Here is a 14,526-nt window from a genome sequence, read left to right as displayed (position 1 = left end):
AACAAACCCAACGAAAAAGAAAGAAGCAATCATTCTAATAATGACTGTTAGTATTTCATTCATTTACACTGGGGTTAATTTTAATACACAGCCATCGATGTTGCATGAGAATTATGGAAGACAATCTATTTACAACATTTCCTCCCAGCCCTGCCCTGCCCTGCTGTCCCTCCCCTCCCCACCCTGGCACTGTCACCACAGAGCCACAGCAATGGGGCTGGGGCTGCAGGGGAGGAGGGGACACCACAACCATGTGGGATTGACCTGAGGCTGTTCCAAATGTGTCCCTGTCCCCTCAGGGCAGGAGATCCCTTTTTGTCTGCCCTGGGGTGAACACCCCTGGGATGGGCTGTGCAGGTCAAGGGGGCTCCAGTGCCACCCCACTGGGAGCTGCCTCCTGCCAGTGCCTGTGCTGGGCTCCAGCACCAACTCCTGGGGACACAGGGGGGACATCCCCAGGGCCACTGGAGCTGTCTTCAACACCAGGAGACCTCGTGGCTTTTTCATAAACCCTTGCAGACAGGGAATCACCAACTCTACCCCACAACAGCAGCTTCCCAAGGAGTTTTCCTGAGCAGCCAGGGCTGGAGCAGCAGGTCCCCACTCACCCCTGGCAGTGCTGTGACCACTCACTGCAGCTCCATCATTCTCCTCCAATTGAAAAAGTGATTGAAAATAATTTGGGAATTACTTGCCTCATTGGGCTCCAGCCCAGCAGCAGCACACACACAGTCGGGACACACAGCTCTGCTGAGATGGATTTCTAGAGCCCCTGTGTGTGCCTGTGGGATTTGGGAGCACATTTGGGATTTGGGATTCCTGGAGGGCACATCCCCTCCCTGCCACGGGCTGTGCCACTGCCACCCTCTGTGCCACTCCTGGGACAGCCCTGCTGTGGGGCTGTGCTGTCACAGCCTGCCCTGCCCTCAGTCCTGCAATGCCTCCTCACACCACAGCAGGGACTCTGCCATGGACAGGTCCCCAGGCTGGCCCCATCCCCACAGACCTTGCCCTGAGCCCCTGCTTTTGGGACCATCTCCAAAGGTGGATGCACATCCCTGGGCATCTCCATAAGCACTGCAGGAACCCCCTGGAGCTGGGACACAGGACACGCAGTCCTGCCTTTCTTTTACCACTGTGGCTGATGTGTGTGGAGAGCGCAGACTGTAAACAACCCCTGGCCCCAGTGAGGATCCCTGGGCTCAAAAACAACAGCAGGAACTCACAAACAGCAGCTTCCAGGCAGTGAAAAACCAAAACAACGGCCCCCAGGTGGAAAGGGCACCTGCAGCCAGCCCAGATCTGCTCTGCACGTGTTCCCCAGCACAGGCCCCACTCAGGAAACACCCAACTGTCTGTCTCACCACAGACCGGGATGGAATCCAGGCCATCCAGCACTACCTCCCTGCCACTGCCACTTGTTTTAGAGCAGACAAATCCTCTCCTGCCTCTCTGCAACCCTCAGCTGCCAGCCTGGAGGCAGGAGAAGTGGGCTCGGGTTTTGCCATTGCACAGAGGACGAGATGCTCCCGCTGGGGAATTGGCTCTGGTCTCTTCACAGCAACTACCAGCCAGCACGGCCACCTGGGGCACAGCTGTCTGGGAGCAGGGAAAACCAGTGGATATTATGGAGGAAAGGTGGCAGGAAGAGGCAGTGGTGGCTCTGACACCTTGGGAAGTGAGCTGAGCATGCCACAAGGACAGGGCTCCCTGCTTGGGCACCACACTCTCAGCATCTCCAGTGTGTGCCAGTGCTCTCTGCCGAGTCCAGGTCCCCCGAGCAGGTGCCCAGTGTCCCCCAGGTCCTGACAGTGCTCTGGTGTCCCCCTGAGAGGAGCAGAGAGATGCTGCAGGCGAGGCTCACCCCGTTCACCAGCCCCAAAGGAAAAGGCAGGATGAGAGGGCAAAGCCAGAGTGTCGGCGCTCAGAGGAGGCGGCGCCATGTGTCAAACGTGTCAAGTGGTAACAGTTGCTGCGGGGGTTTTTCAGCTTAAAAACACCCAGGGAACTCCTCCAATGGGGTGAAGCAAAGCCTCCCTCCTAGAGCCCGTTCGTGTCTATGGCTGTCACGGAGGCCGGCGTGGAGGAGCGCGAGGTGGTGGCCGAGGTCTTCTCCAGGGCTGGGCTGGGGATGCCATCGAGGCTCTTGGCTGCTGCTGCCACCCTGCCCGTGGGCAAGGCCAGGGGCTTGCTCTGGCCGTGCAGGCTTTGCCCACAGATGCGGTGGTGCCTCTCCCAGTCCTTGTGCTGGCAGAAGGAGCCGCAGTACCGGGCGATGTTGCAGCCGCTGCACGTCTCGCTGGCCTTGCGGCCGCAGTTCCAGCAGCTCTGCAAGACCAAAGACACTCTGCTTGAAAGGGGTTTAGTTTCCCTAAGGGCTGCAGGACAGTGCTGACTCAGCTCTGGAGGGGAGTGCTCATCCTCCTGGCCTAGATTTGGGAATATTAAAATGAGCAACCCATTAATTCCTGCTATTTCCCAGCTCTTTGCTAAACGGTTCTAACCCCCACTGCTCTTTGCCACAGCTGCTGTGACACTGCTCCAGGCACATCCTCTCCCCTAGACCCACCCAAATGCAGAGAGGAAACAGCAAGCATGGACTGAAAAACACGCTGCAGATGCTGCTGTTGGGCTTTTTTATTTCCTGTTTTAAGCAACTCTGTCTTGCTCTCGCTCCCAGCCGAGCGCTCTCCCCAGGGATCACGGCGCTGCACAGGCACCATTTGCTTCGCACCCTGCCTTGCTGCACAAGAGGTTGGAGCGGGCCAATTTGGAAAAGCAAACGCTCATTTGAAAGCCTCCCAGCCAGGTGGAAGCACTGCCAGAGCCCGAGCTTCAATCTGGAAGTGGAGCAAAGCCCCTCTGGCCGGCGGGAGAGGAGTCAGCTGGTGGCTCCCGGCGTGGCACCGCTTCCCCGGGAGCGCGGGGCCAGCGGCCAGCGCCGGCTGCAGCTGCTCCGGGAGGGAGGGGAGGAGCAGCTTCCCTGCAGCTGGGCCAGGGCGTAGCAAACACACACTGGGGAGGGCGAGCTCAGCTGTGGGAACGCAGCCTGTGCCAGAGCTGGCCTTTGTGGGGACACTGCTGCTGTGACCACCGTCCAAGAGCTGTGGGAGAGGGGAGCTGGGAGATGCTGGGCTGTACCAGGCAGTCCTGCTCTGGGGAAGGGCTGTGAGATTCCACTGCCAGGCTCAGCACTGGAGCCACCAGCTCACAGTGATGGTTTATGGGCTGGCAGTGAAGCACCTGACCGGTTCACTTTGGAGTGAGCTGCTCCAGAGCCTGTGTGCCCCCAAGGGTCCTCCATCTTCCAGGAGAAGCAGGACTTGTGACCAAAAAGCCCCTACCAAAGGCTGTGGTAGCTTTTGGAAAACTGGGTCACTGCTTCACAGCTGTTTACACTTCAAGTGTTTTTCAACTGTGCTGCAAAGGTTACAAGATGTGCCAGAACACAGGACAGCTTTTAGACAAGGGCTCTGGGGCTTGCACAGGGGGGCTCAGCAGCTCTCGAGGTCCCAGAGTGCTCCTCAGCACAGCTGGAGGAGGAGCACACTCCTCTGCTATTCCCCTATGGAGAAATCACTACTTGCCTCATTCCTTCCTGAGCAGTTCCACCCACTCCCATCGTGTGACTGATGTGTTCAACCCTCAGCAATTTCATTGGGAATTGCAGTATGGACATCATTCTCTGGAATGACACCTAATAATTCCATGGCCTGGCCATGCTTCCTGAGCCCCAGCTGAGCTGAAACCGATCAGGAGGGGATGGACCTGCTGCCCCCACATCCCAGCAGACATGAACAGTCCCATCAGATTTCTGCTCAGCAGACACAAACCCTCTTCTCTTGCACGTGTAGAGAAATTAAAACACAGAGCAAAGCTCACATGGATGGGATGAGGTAGTACAGGAATGAGCCATGTGATTCCCTTTGCCCAAAATCTCAAAAGCTCTACCAAGTGAACTTCCTGTTAAGCAACAGGAAGGGTAGTTGATGACTGAAAAGTAGAAATAGATTCTCTCAGGCACCCATTCAGTACATGGCACTGGCTGTGACAAACCAAGAGCCATCCCTTCTTTTCCAACATGCAAGTGTGGTACAGACCACCAGGAATGTGCAAGAGCTTTTCCTCCAGCCCAGCTTCTGCCCTGCCCTATTTTCAAGCCACCAAACAGTAATTTCTTTTCTGCAAAGAGTAAGTACCCCACCAGAATTTCTGAGCTAAACTGCTGCATGCACCAGCATCCTTTTCTCTTTGCTTCTACACCTCTTTCAATCTCCCCAAATCCATGTTCATTACACTGAGTCCAGCTCAGGTTGCCCAGTGGTTGCACACGCATGTGTCCACAGACATTGCCCAGCCTGATTCCCTGCCAGTAAAACCTAAAAAGGATTTTTGATGATATTGATGCATTGCTTTAGTTATTGACTGGAGAGAGACTTCTAAAAGGAAAAGGTGTTGAAGATTGGATGGAGTTTGGAGCACCCTGGCCTAGTGGAAAGTTTCCCTGCCTATGGCAGGGGCTTGGAATGAGATGATCTCTAACGTCTCTTCCAATCCCCCCCCCCACTGTGATCTATGACTCTGTGAAAAGGGGTGGGGAACCTGCAGGCTTGACCTGGATACTCTGCAGCCCTGGCAAGCCCTTCCCAGGCTGTCCCCTCACCTCGGTGGACTCCTCCTGCTCGTTGATGACAAGGAAGGCGTCCTCAGTGGCCTGGCGCTTGGCGTCGGCGATGGTCTGCTCCATGCGCGCGCGCTCCGACGCGATCATCTCAAACGCCTTCTGCTCTGCCTCGGCCACCGCCTTCTGCACCTCCGACATGGCCTGCCGCTTCACCTCGTTCACAGCTTCTTCTGGAAGGAAAGAGCAGCCTCATCCACCCGCCCTGGCAGTGAGGGCAGCCTCCCAGAGAAACAATTCCAGCAGTGTGTTCCCAGCACCAGCATCCCGACAGCTCCCGGGAGCGGCAAGGCTGGGGGCTCAGTCCCACAGGATCCCTGTGGCATCACAAAGGAGCAAAGCCCTTTGGGAAAGCCACGGTGGGGATGTTGGCAGCCAGATGTGCACATCCTGGGGCATTCCTGCAGCTGGGCTCCGGCTCTTTCTGCCCAGCAAATCTGCAGCATCTGTGTTTACCCTGAGCAGGATCCCCGGCCGGGGTCACCAAAAACACTCACCGGCTTTTTTCCAAATCTCCTCGGTGACGTAGCCCGTTCCCGACCTGCTGCTGAACTCCCGCAGGGAATCTGCTGGAGGAAGGGACACAGGAAAGGTTGGCAAAGCCTCATCCCACCCAGCTGCCACTCCTGTGCCCAGTGGTACCTCAGGACATCACGGGGCAGGGAAGGATTGACCAGCTAAAACTCAAAGCAGAGGATTCCTATGGTTAAAGGCATTCCTCACACATTCAGATAATAAATTACAACATTTAATTAGCCCTTTGCATAATTTATGACACCGTATAACCTATCTCCTGGTACTCTAAAACAACAGGCAATGCTTATAAATGTATGTTGTCCAACTTCTGCTGTCCAGAGGCTGTGAGCATCAATCTGTAGACCAGCAGTTTACATTAAGCACAGCACTTCCCAATCCCAGGGCAATTCAAAGGTTTGAACTGATGGACAAACAGTCCTCCAAGACACCTGGAGATGCTACTTGATGCTTAACTGCCCCTTCTCACAAGAGCAATGGAGCTTGAAAATTATCCTTAGGTCCCACAAGGGGAGAAGGCAACAGCGTTCCAAATCAGTATTAAAATTTTGAAGTATATCACCTTTAACAACATGGGGCTGGAAGTGTATTAGTCATGGTATCCTTAAATATAGAAGGGCTAAAAGCTGGCTGTGCCCCCCAGGCTGTCACACACAGCCACTGCTGCTCAGGCTTTGTGGCAACTGTAGCCAGGGGCACTTGGATTTCTTGTGAGAGGATTCACTCTGTATTTTGTATACAAACAAGTAGAATATACATCAAATTGAGATTTATTCTTGCTAGAAGAAATCCATTTTTATTTCTGAATAATCAGAGGGTTTTCCCCAGAACCTGATTTGCAGTGGGTTTGTTTGGATGGAAATCAGAATTACACTGAAATAAATTAGCATTTTAGGCTTGTTTTGTGTATAGGGTCAAACCCCTGCATACTGAAGGGGGAAACTAGTCAGCTTTGATAAAGTTGACTCACGATACAAAAATAGAATTAGTAACACAGGTAGCTATTACACTTACAAAAGCCTTTGGTATTTTTAGAATAAATAGACCTTGACATTTAAAATCCCTCAGGCAAGAGGGACTGGAAGGGGGAGAGTGCTGGAGAGTAACACTTCTCTCCTGCCAGGGTTGATCAGCTTCGGACCAACTTTGGCCAGCAGCGACATGGGAGAGGCTCGACGCCAAGAGCTGCCTCCTGTGCTCCCTCCCTTTAAATCCTCGAGAAGAACACCTGAGGAGTGCTAACCCGACTCGTCCCGCGGGTGGCACAGAAAACCACCCCCTGCTCACCGCTGCCCACGGAGTCAGCACTGGCAGGGCTGTGCTGGCGGCTCAGCAGCTCGGTGCCCGCCTTGCGCGGCTCGGCCGTCTCGGAGCAGCGCCGCTTCCAGTAGTTGAGCTCCTCCCTGTCGGCCTCCTGGCAGCGCCGCAGCACTGCCATGGAGCGCCGCGTCTTCTCCACCATCTCCATGATGCAGTTCAGGGCCTGCCGGAGGGGAGGGATTCCTGGTCATCACGGGTTTGACCCTGGAGGGACCACCTCAGGGGAGCGAGGTGGTTTCCTGGGGTTTGTGACAGTGCCATACCCAAGGATACAGCCACCACCAGAGGTGCTCAGCACCTCCAGCCCATGGTCCTAGAAGTGGAGAAGCAAACCCCACCACACGTTCCTATGGGATTAGGGTTGGTTATGATCCTGGTGCCAGTGCCCTACAGTCACAGCCCAACTCCAAATGTTCAGCTGTGGAGCCTCTGCTCCACCCCAATGCCATCTCCTCAAAAAAACCCATTAGCTTTAGACCATGAGGTCTCTCTCTGCATTTATGATCAAAGCTGAATTTTAATCCCATCTCTTTGAGGAAAATAGCAGTGAAGTGCCTGGAGGAGCTGCCTTGCTCAGAAGGAAAAAGCTCAGCATAAAATCTGCTAGAAGCACCAGGTCTTGCTGTTGGTGCCTTTTTTGGTCCATAAAAGGTTGGCACCTCAGGGAAAAAAAGTCTTAAAATACCATAATGATAGATCGGCTCATTTTGCAAGTCCATATCCTGATTGCACTTAGCACATCTGTGCACTTGTGCTGGCCAGAGCAGAAAAGATCCCAGTGGGGATAAGGCTGGGTTTGGTTGCTCAGCCAGCCGTGGCAGCACCTGGCCATTCTCTGCAGAAGCTCCCCAGCTCCCATCCACACCCATTTCAGTTTCCCCTGACCATGGGCAGAGGAAACTTGCCAGGAAAGTGCCACAGCTCCTCTCAGCCCTCCCCACCATCCACCTGCTTGTGGTGGCTTGTTCCTCCACCAGCCACCTGGATATGGTATCAACAAGGAAATCTCCAACCAGAGCAGGTAGAACACTGGGTTTGCTGCTTCCCACAGAGCTTCCCACAGCCCCTGCCATTCCTTACATGATCGAGATGCTTCCACTCATCCGCCCACTCCCTCTCTGTCAGGCGGTGATCCACCAGCTCGTCCTGGTAGCCTCCGTTCAATCCTGCAACGAGTCACAGCCAAGAGGGGTTAGATGGACCAGTGGAGAGAGAAGTGGCCCCAAATCAAGAATAAAGAGCTCTATTTCCAGCTCCACATAGCTGGGATTTTAAAACACATCTCCAGGTAGCAGCTCTACAGGGGTAATTCCACGCTGGTGGTTTTTTATCCCTGTCTGCTTCACTGTCTGGGAAGTGCTACAATCCACTTGTGGCTCCAGCTCTGACCTGCTTGTGGAGCTGGTTCTCCTATTATAAACTCACAGCAGCTCAGAGCCTGTGATTCAGGCTGTTGTGCTGGAAACACATCATGAACCTCCCACACATCCCTTGGAGAAACAGGGCAGGGGGTCAATCTCTGCTCTCCTGCTTTGGAGATCTTGGAAAAGTTAATCTCTATTTTCCTGCCCTCTCTTCCTGCCTGCTAGGCTGGCTACACTCAACTCACACACCAAATCCTTCCTCCTCACCCTCAGTGACTCCAGCCTTCATACAGGGAAATACAAACTCTCAATCTTCCTGTTTGTAACTTCCCATGGGGAGCTGTTTCCTCTGAACTCCCTGCAAAGACTCAGCTGTGAGGACATGCCCAGCACCACACATCTTTGGGTACGAGTGGCCAAGCAGAGACCAACACCAAAGCTCCATGAGGAGCCCTCCAGGCTCTCACCAAGCCCGCCGTGCCTGTCCCGGATCTCTCTGTGCTCCAACATCTTGCTGGGGTCCCTGTAGAGGTGGGAGGTGGCAATATCTTCCAAGGTGTAGTGCTGAAGGGGTGGTGGGGTGGGGTGGAACTGCCCGCTGGGGTTCATCAGGGGGATGGTGAGGGCAGGGCTGTGCCGGGGCGCAGGGCTGATGGTGCAAACCCTCTTGGCCGGAGGCTCTGTCGGCAGTGGCTCCCTCTCAAAGCTGCTGTCTTCCCTCCTGCAATCACACCAGCAGAGACAGGCGTGCCTTAGCATCCCATAAATGTACTCAGAAAGATGCAGATTTGGAATCAGCAGGGTTTGGGCAGCAATGATTTTACCACGGGCTAAATGCAGAGAGCTCAAACAAATGCGCTTGATTTGTGAGGCGATGCACAAAGTGACCCTGTCAAAGAAAAGGGTTCAGGATGCCTGACTGTTGTGATTCATCTCTCTGAGCATGACCAAATTAAAATTTCACAGTTTTTATAAATTTGAGGCATGCTTCACATAATTGCATAACAACTTTTATCTTGGAATAAAACGTGGTGAAAATGAAGCGCATCCTTCCCAGCCCTGCCAATGCCTCCCTTCATTGCCTTGGGGGTGGGAAACTGCTCAGCTCTCTGGCTGGGGATTTTCAGTGCTACCCAAGAGTCCCTCTGGGACAAAACCTGCCTGAATGAAAAACCCAACCTGAATTCACAGTGCAGTAGGAGCAGTCATTGGAGCCTTAAAACAGCCAGAATAGTTGTTGGGAGCGATAAGATCCTGGATGCTGCTTAAAGCTTTGTCAGCAGCAAAGATAAAACAAAAGTCATGACTTCAGCAACTGAGCAGAGTGACAAAAGCTGTTTTTCACCTGTCTGGACTGTGCCTCTTGCCATTGCCATTGACCTCGATGAGCAGCTCAGAGGAGTCAGTGGGGGACGTGGTGTTGGTGTTGAGCAGGATGTGCTCGTGCTGTGCCAGGTACTGGGAGGGCGTTTGCTTGGCAGCACGGGCACAGTGCAGCAGCTCCCGCTGCAGCAGGGGGAGGTTGGCCTGGAGAACAAGCACAGGGCTGGATTACAGCAGGGCAGGGGTTTCCAGCTGTTCCAAAAGGTTTGGTCTTCATTAATACCTCAGAGCAGTAACACCTGTGACCCATGACCCACCCCTCCACTCAGGATCCTCCTGGTGTCTCACTGTCAGATTTACCTGTGTTTTCCCAGGAGCCTGATACAGGTGGACCCAAAACCCAAGTGTTACAGGCAGCACTGTGTGCTATACCCACTGTCTCTGTACCCAGAGATGTTGTGGAATCCCCATCCCTGGAAATGCTCAAGGCCAGGTTGGATAGGGCTTGGAGTAACCTGGTCTAGTGGAAGGTGTCCCTGCTCATGGCAGGGGGCTGGAACGAGATGGGCTTTAAGGTCTCTTCCAACCCAAACTATTCTGCCATTCTGTGATTTAACCATCCCAGACAGACTCCCTGTGCCAGCACTTCAAACGTTCTAGATCTGAACATTTGCAAATAAGATTATAGGCTCAGAAGCTGCCACATGGAGCTTGGTTTGCCTCCTTTATCTCCAGCACACAAGCAGACATATGTGGCACACGGCACAACGTCAGCCAGTCCCACACGGCCAGCGCTACGCTCTCTGCAGTCTGTCTTGGACTCCAGCAGAATTGCTGTGGTGCTTGCAAGGAGAGCTTTCCCAGCAATGTCACACTGCCAAGAGGCACAGGCAGGCACAGGGAGTGTCAGCACGCCCCAGCAGCTCCCTGTCACCTTCAGGAAGGGGATCACAAACGGCCGCAGGGGGAAGTTGGTCGCCTCTTGCAGCTTGCAGTGAAATTCCTCGATTGTCACCGTCGAGTTCTGAGAAAAGGAATTAAGAAATGAAATGGCAATTTGCTCTTATTTTTAGACATGTGGGAAATGGCTCCAAATGAACAGAACTGGGAGGGAGACAGCATCTGCCGCTCCAGGACTGACAGTGTTTGCATTGGATCCTGCTGGATGCAGCCAGCAAGGCTCAGGCCAGCGGAGCAGGAATGCTGCACTAGGAGAGGGGAGGGAACTGCCTGGCTCAGCACCCTCCCAGCTCCAGGGTGGGAGGCAGAGGATGACTCCAGGGCAGCAGGACCCAGCTGGCATCTACTGCATGCTGGGGCAGGCTGTGGAGAGTCAGTCTTCGATTCCAGCTGCTCAGAACTGCACACCTTCCTCCCCTTCCTCCCTTTCAGTTCTCCTCATCTAACCTATCCACGGAGTCTCATCAGCCTTCTGTTCACCATGGTCCTCTCCTGGTCCAGCCCTGCCTCCCCCAGGGCTGCTCAGGCTGGGGAAGCCCTGGGACAGCAGCATTTGATAATCTGCATATACAAAACCCACCCCTGCAGCAATCAGCACAATCTGGGGTGAGAACAACAGCCAAAGGGACCTGGACAGCTTCTCCGTCTCTCCCCAGAAGGGCAGGCTAAGGTACTACCCTAATCCATAGAATTAAATATGCTATATAAATGCAGCAGCAGCATTTTACATCCAGTGCTTATGTTGCTTTTATCTTTACCCAAAATTCCAACATGCTTAAGCCCTGGGAGTGACCCTCAGGACATGGACAGACTCAGGTTTGCTGCCAGCCTTGGAAGCAGAAATGCTCCAGGCTGCTGCAGTGTAGCTCCCTTCATTGCCTGCTGAGCATCAAAAGAAAATGCGCTCCGAAGCAGAGATCAGTGCAGGAGCCCCACTGGGTGCCCCAAGGGACCACAGCTGCCCAGGGCTCCAGGGCCTCAGGCCAAGGTCACAGAATGGTTTAAGTTGGAAGCATCCTTAAAGGCCATCTCATTCCCACCCTTGCCATGGGCAGGGACACCTTCCACTGTCCCAGGCTGCTCTAAGCCCCAATGTCCAACCTGGCCTTGGACACTTCCAGGGATCCAGGGGCAGCCACAGCTTCTCTGGGCACCCTGTTCCAGGGCCTGTCTACCCTCACAGGGAAGAATTTCTTCCTAATACGCAATCCAAACCTCCTCTTTTTCAGTTTAAAGCCATTCCCTCTTATCCTGTCACTCCATGCCTTTGTAAAGCATGTGGAGTATCACGTCTAATGCACTGGACAGCATTTCTCCAAGTTATTCTGTATAAATGCAAACACTGGATACAATTCTGCAGCAAGACCTGTTGGTTTGGGTTTGAAAGGTATTCTCATGGCAGGAGTTGGGAATGAGATATCTTTAAGGTCCCAAATCAAACCATTCTGTGGTTCCACAATTTACAGAAAAGCTTTGTCCAATTCCTTCCAGGTTTCCTTAAGTTTAACTGCACACAAGCTTGTGCCTAAGCCACTGGACCAACAGCTTTTTGCAACATAGCAAAGGCAAGAAAAAATAAATCACTGAGTTTCTCAGGAAGCACAAACATAAGAGTCTTGCTCAGCAAAGATGCAAGCAGACAACACTGTGGATCTGGGAAAAGCCAGGCAAGGATGGTGCAGGACTTACCACGAGAGCCAGAACCAGAGTCCGGACCTTCTCCCCGATCTCTGGTGAAATGTCATTCCCAAACTGCTGCAGGGTGGTGAGGAAACGCTTCAGCTTGCTGAGCTGCCGGGCCCCACACGTGGCTGGGAGCTGCTGGTTGGTCAGCGAGGAGGAGGAGGATGAGGAAGGGCCGTTGCTGAACCTCTGGGGTGGGGATGGGGCCCCGTTCAGTGTTGGGGGGGAATGGTTTATTCCGTTGGGCACTGCAAAGGGGAGACAGAAGCCATGCTGAGCACCAGATGGGCACATCTCTGTGTTCTGCTGCTTCAGTGGATCCATCCTCCAGCCAGGAGGCTGCTGCTGCTGCTGCTGCTGCTGAGGGGCAGCTCAGGTGGCTCCACCTCACCTGAGGAGGGCTGACAGATCCTGCCCTGTGCCTGCCATCCCTCCCTGGGGATTTACAGGGAGTTTCGCAAACACGGTTGTTTTTTCCAACCTGGTCCCATCTGCAGCTTTGCCTCCTGTAAATGGTGAGCATGTCGAAACAGACTGAAGGGCTGGAAGTTTAGGAACTCAGCAAGGGATTAGGATAAATTGTTGACATCCCCACACTGTGGTTGCACAATGTCAAGCCCTGTCTGATGAGCAGCTGTGCACTGGGGCCCCAACTCTGTATAAACCCTGAATTTCAGACTGAAAAGCACATCACTGGAAATAGAGTCATAGCTGATGCACTGGGTTTATCCTTAAAACCCAGCCCTGAATCCTTTATGGATTTAAGTGCTGACAAGGGGACCACAAGGTATAAAAACCATTTAAAGTGGTTCAGAGAAGCCCTGAAACCACCTGGCAGAGCTGCCCCTTGCCTGTGGGAGGAGCAGAGACTTGCAAGAAAAGATGCCAAAATTTCTGCTGCAGCTTCACAAGGATCATATCAAATCCTGATGAACCCAGTGAGAGGTTTTTCAGAGAAGACAGGAGGTACTTGAGCAGTTAAACCACTCTGGGGCATGCCAGGGTTGGAGGCTGGAAAGGCTCCACACACCTGGACCTTCGTGGTGAGCACAGGAGGGAAACTTCACCAGAGTCAGTTAAGATGCAAGGAAAGATAAGGCTACAGAGACCAAGGTTGTTCCTGCTAACCAAGGGGTGACAGCTCTCACAACAGATGATGAGATGAAGGTGAAGGCCAGCACTGAGAGGATGGAGGTACAAAGGCAATGTGAGCTCGTGCCTTTTGTTATGGAGCAAAGCAACCTGAAAAACTCCTCTTCACACTCACAAAGCAGCAAAGCAACAGGGTTGTCAGGATGTACCCACGGGTACAGATCCACAGAGCACACCAGAGCTGTGTGAAAGGCAAGGCCTTTCTGGTAATTACTCATAAAGGCCTTTATTTCACTATAAAAGGGTTATAAATAGGGTGAAGCTGCCAAGAGAAGCTCCTCTCAAACAGCAAAGGCTGTGCAGCCCCGTGCTCTCCGGCGGCCACAACTGAGGCGCTTTCCCTCTTCTCTATTTCACTTCCTCTTACTCTTTCAGATGAAAGTCTGGGGAGTGCAACGGGCTCTATTTATACCTCAGGAGAAAGAGGGGCTGTGAGACACCCTTGGGGCTGCAGGGGACCCTCGGGAGAGGCTGCCAAGGAGGGAGCAGAGGATGGATGGGGGATGCCCCGGGAGCGGTGTGGGGTCGGGGCTGCCGTTACACGGCCCCGTGAGTGCGCGCTGCGATTTTGGGCTCACTCCTCCTGACCCCCACCAACGGCCCCACCGCAGGGCAGCTGGCAGTTATCTGATCCTGCACATAACCAGGGCTGCTCCACCACAGACCACACAGCAGGGCTGGCACCTCCACTTCCAGGTGAGAGCACAGTGCTGGCAGTGTACCAAGGCCAGTGGGATTGCTGGTTTGGGGACAGCAGGATGATAAAATTCCTGTGAATGAAGTCCTCATCTAAAGCTACTCTCAAATTCTGCTTTAGGTCCTACACAGTCAAAGGTTTTGCTGCTTCCCCAACCCTGTGTTAGTGATCCATAGGCAGGCATGGCCTTGTTCCAACTGCTCCTGCTCACCTGCCCAAGCCACGGGTTTGACAGGGCAGGTCACACCCCCACGGAGTGACCAAGACCCTCTGGTGCAACTGAGAAATGGAAAAGCAAGAACAAACCTCACCACAGGTCGCATCTCTCATCTGTCTTGGAAAGAGGCAATTAAGTCATCTGCAATCAGCAGATTCAGGCTTCTTGGCCCTTAACAGCATGCCAAGCATCCTCATTGGAAAAATTAATTTCTGTCACTTTGCTAATGGTCTTTTTCTGCCTGAGCAAAAGGAGAGCCATTAAAAACGCCTGAGCACATAAAGATGGGGACAATGTGTCTGGCGGGATAACCCGGTGATTAGTGCTGCTGCCAGCACCACACAGCGCATCACAGAGTGTCCTCCAGGAGGCTGGCCTGGAAATCTCCAAATCCCACTGCCAGCATGGAACTCTGAGATAGCCCAGACACCATCATGGACAGCACAGCAAGGCACAGTCAGCTAGAGAACACTCTGTGCAGGGTAAAGGGGTGAGGAGAGCATGGAAAATATGTACATGCCATATGTGGGGGTCAGATAACTCCATGCCCAACAAAGTAAAGCAGCTTTGCTACTGGAACAATGCTTTTAAAAAG

The 14,526-nt window shown here is 53.4% G+C and overlaps 1 protein-coding gene across 5 annotated transcripts in view; it reads right to left on the bottom strand.

Moving 5' to 3' along the window:
• Nucleotides 1–79: 79 nt before the first annotated feature.
• CBFA2T2 (CBFA2/RUNX1 partner transcriptional co-repressor 2) overlaps nucleotides 80–14,526 on the bottom strand; it is a 57,372-nt gene continuing 42,925 nt past the window's right edge. For 4 of the 5 annotated variants that reach the window (XM_083873069.1, XM_083873067.1, XM_083873070.1 and 1 more), the window contains 9 exons: nucleotides 11,872–12,113; nucleotides 10,157–10,246; nucleotides 9,245–9,426; nucleotides 8,367–8,620; nucleotides 7,616–7,701; nucleotides 6,503–6,698; nucleotides 5,179–5,250; nucleotides 4,664–4,854; nucleotides 80–2,328 (listed from right to left, as the gene is read on the bottom strand). In XM_083873069.1, coding sequence (XP_083729195.1) covers nucleotides 2,041–2,328; nucleotides 4,664–4,854; nucleotides 5,179–5,250; nucleotides 6,503–6,698; nucleotides 7,616–7,701; nucleotides 8,367–8,620; nucleotides 9,245–9,426; nucleotides 10,157–10,246; nucleotides 11,872–12,113 — 1,601 coding nt within the window. In that variant the 3' untranslated portion in view covers nucleotides 80–2,040. The remainder of the gene's footprint in view (nucleotides 2,329–4,663; nucleotides 4,855–5,178; nucleotides 5,251–6,502; nucleotides 6,699–7,615; nucleotides 7,702–8,366; nucleotides 8,621–9,244; nucleotides 9,427–10,156; nucleotides 10,247–11,871; nucleotides 12,114–14,526) is intronic. The other variant, XM_083873068.1, reaches the window with a different exon arrangement.

The sequence above is a fragment of the Zosterops lateralis genome, assembly GCF_965231275.1.
Source record: "Zosterops lateralis genome assembly, chromosome: 16".
In the NCBI taxonomy this organism is placed as follows: Eukaryota; Metazoa; Chordata; class Aves; order Passeriformes; family Zosteropidae; genus Zosterops; species Zosterops lateralis.
Note: the sequence above shows the minus strand (reverse complement) of the source record. Positions and strands in the feature narration are given on the sequence as shown.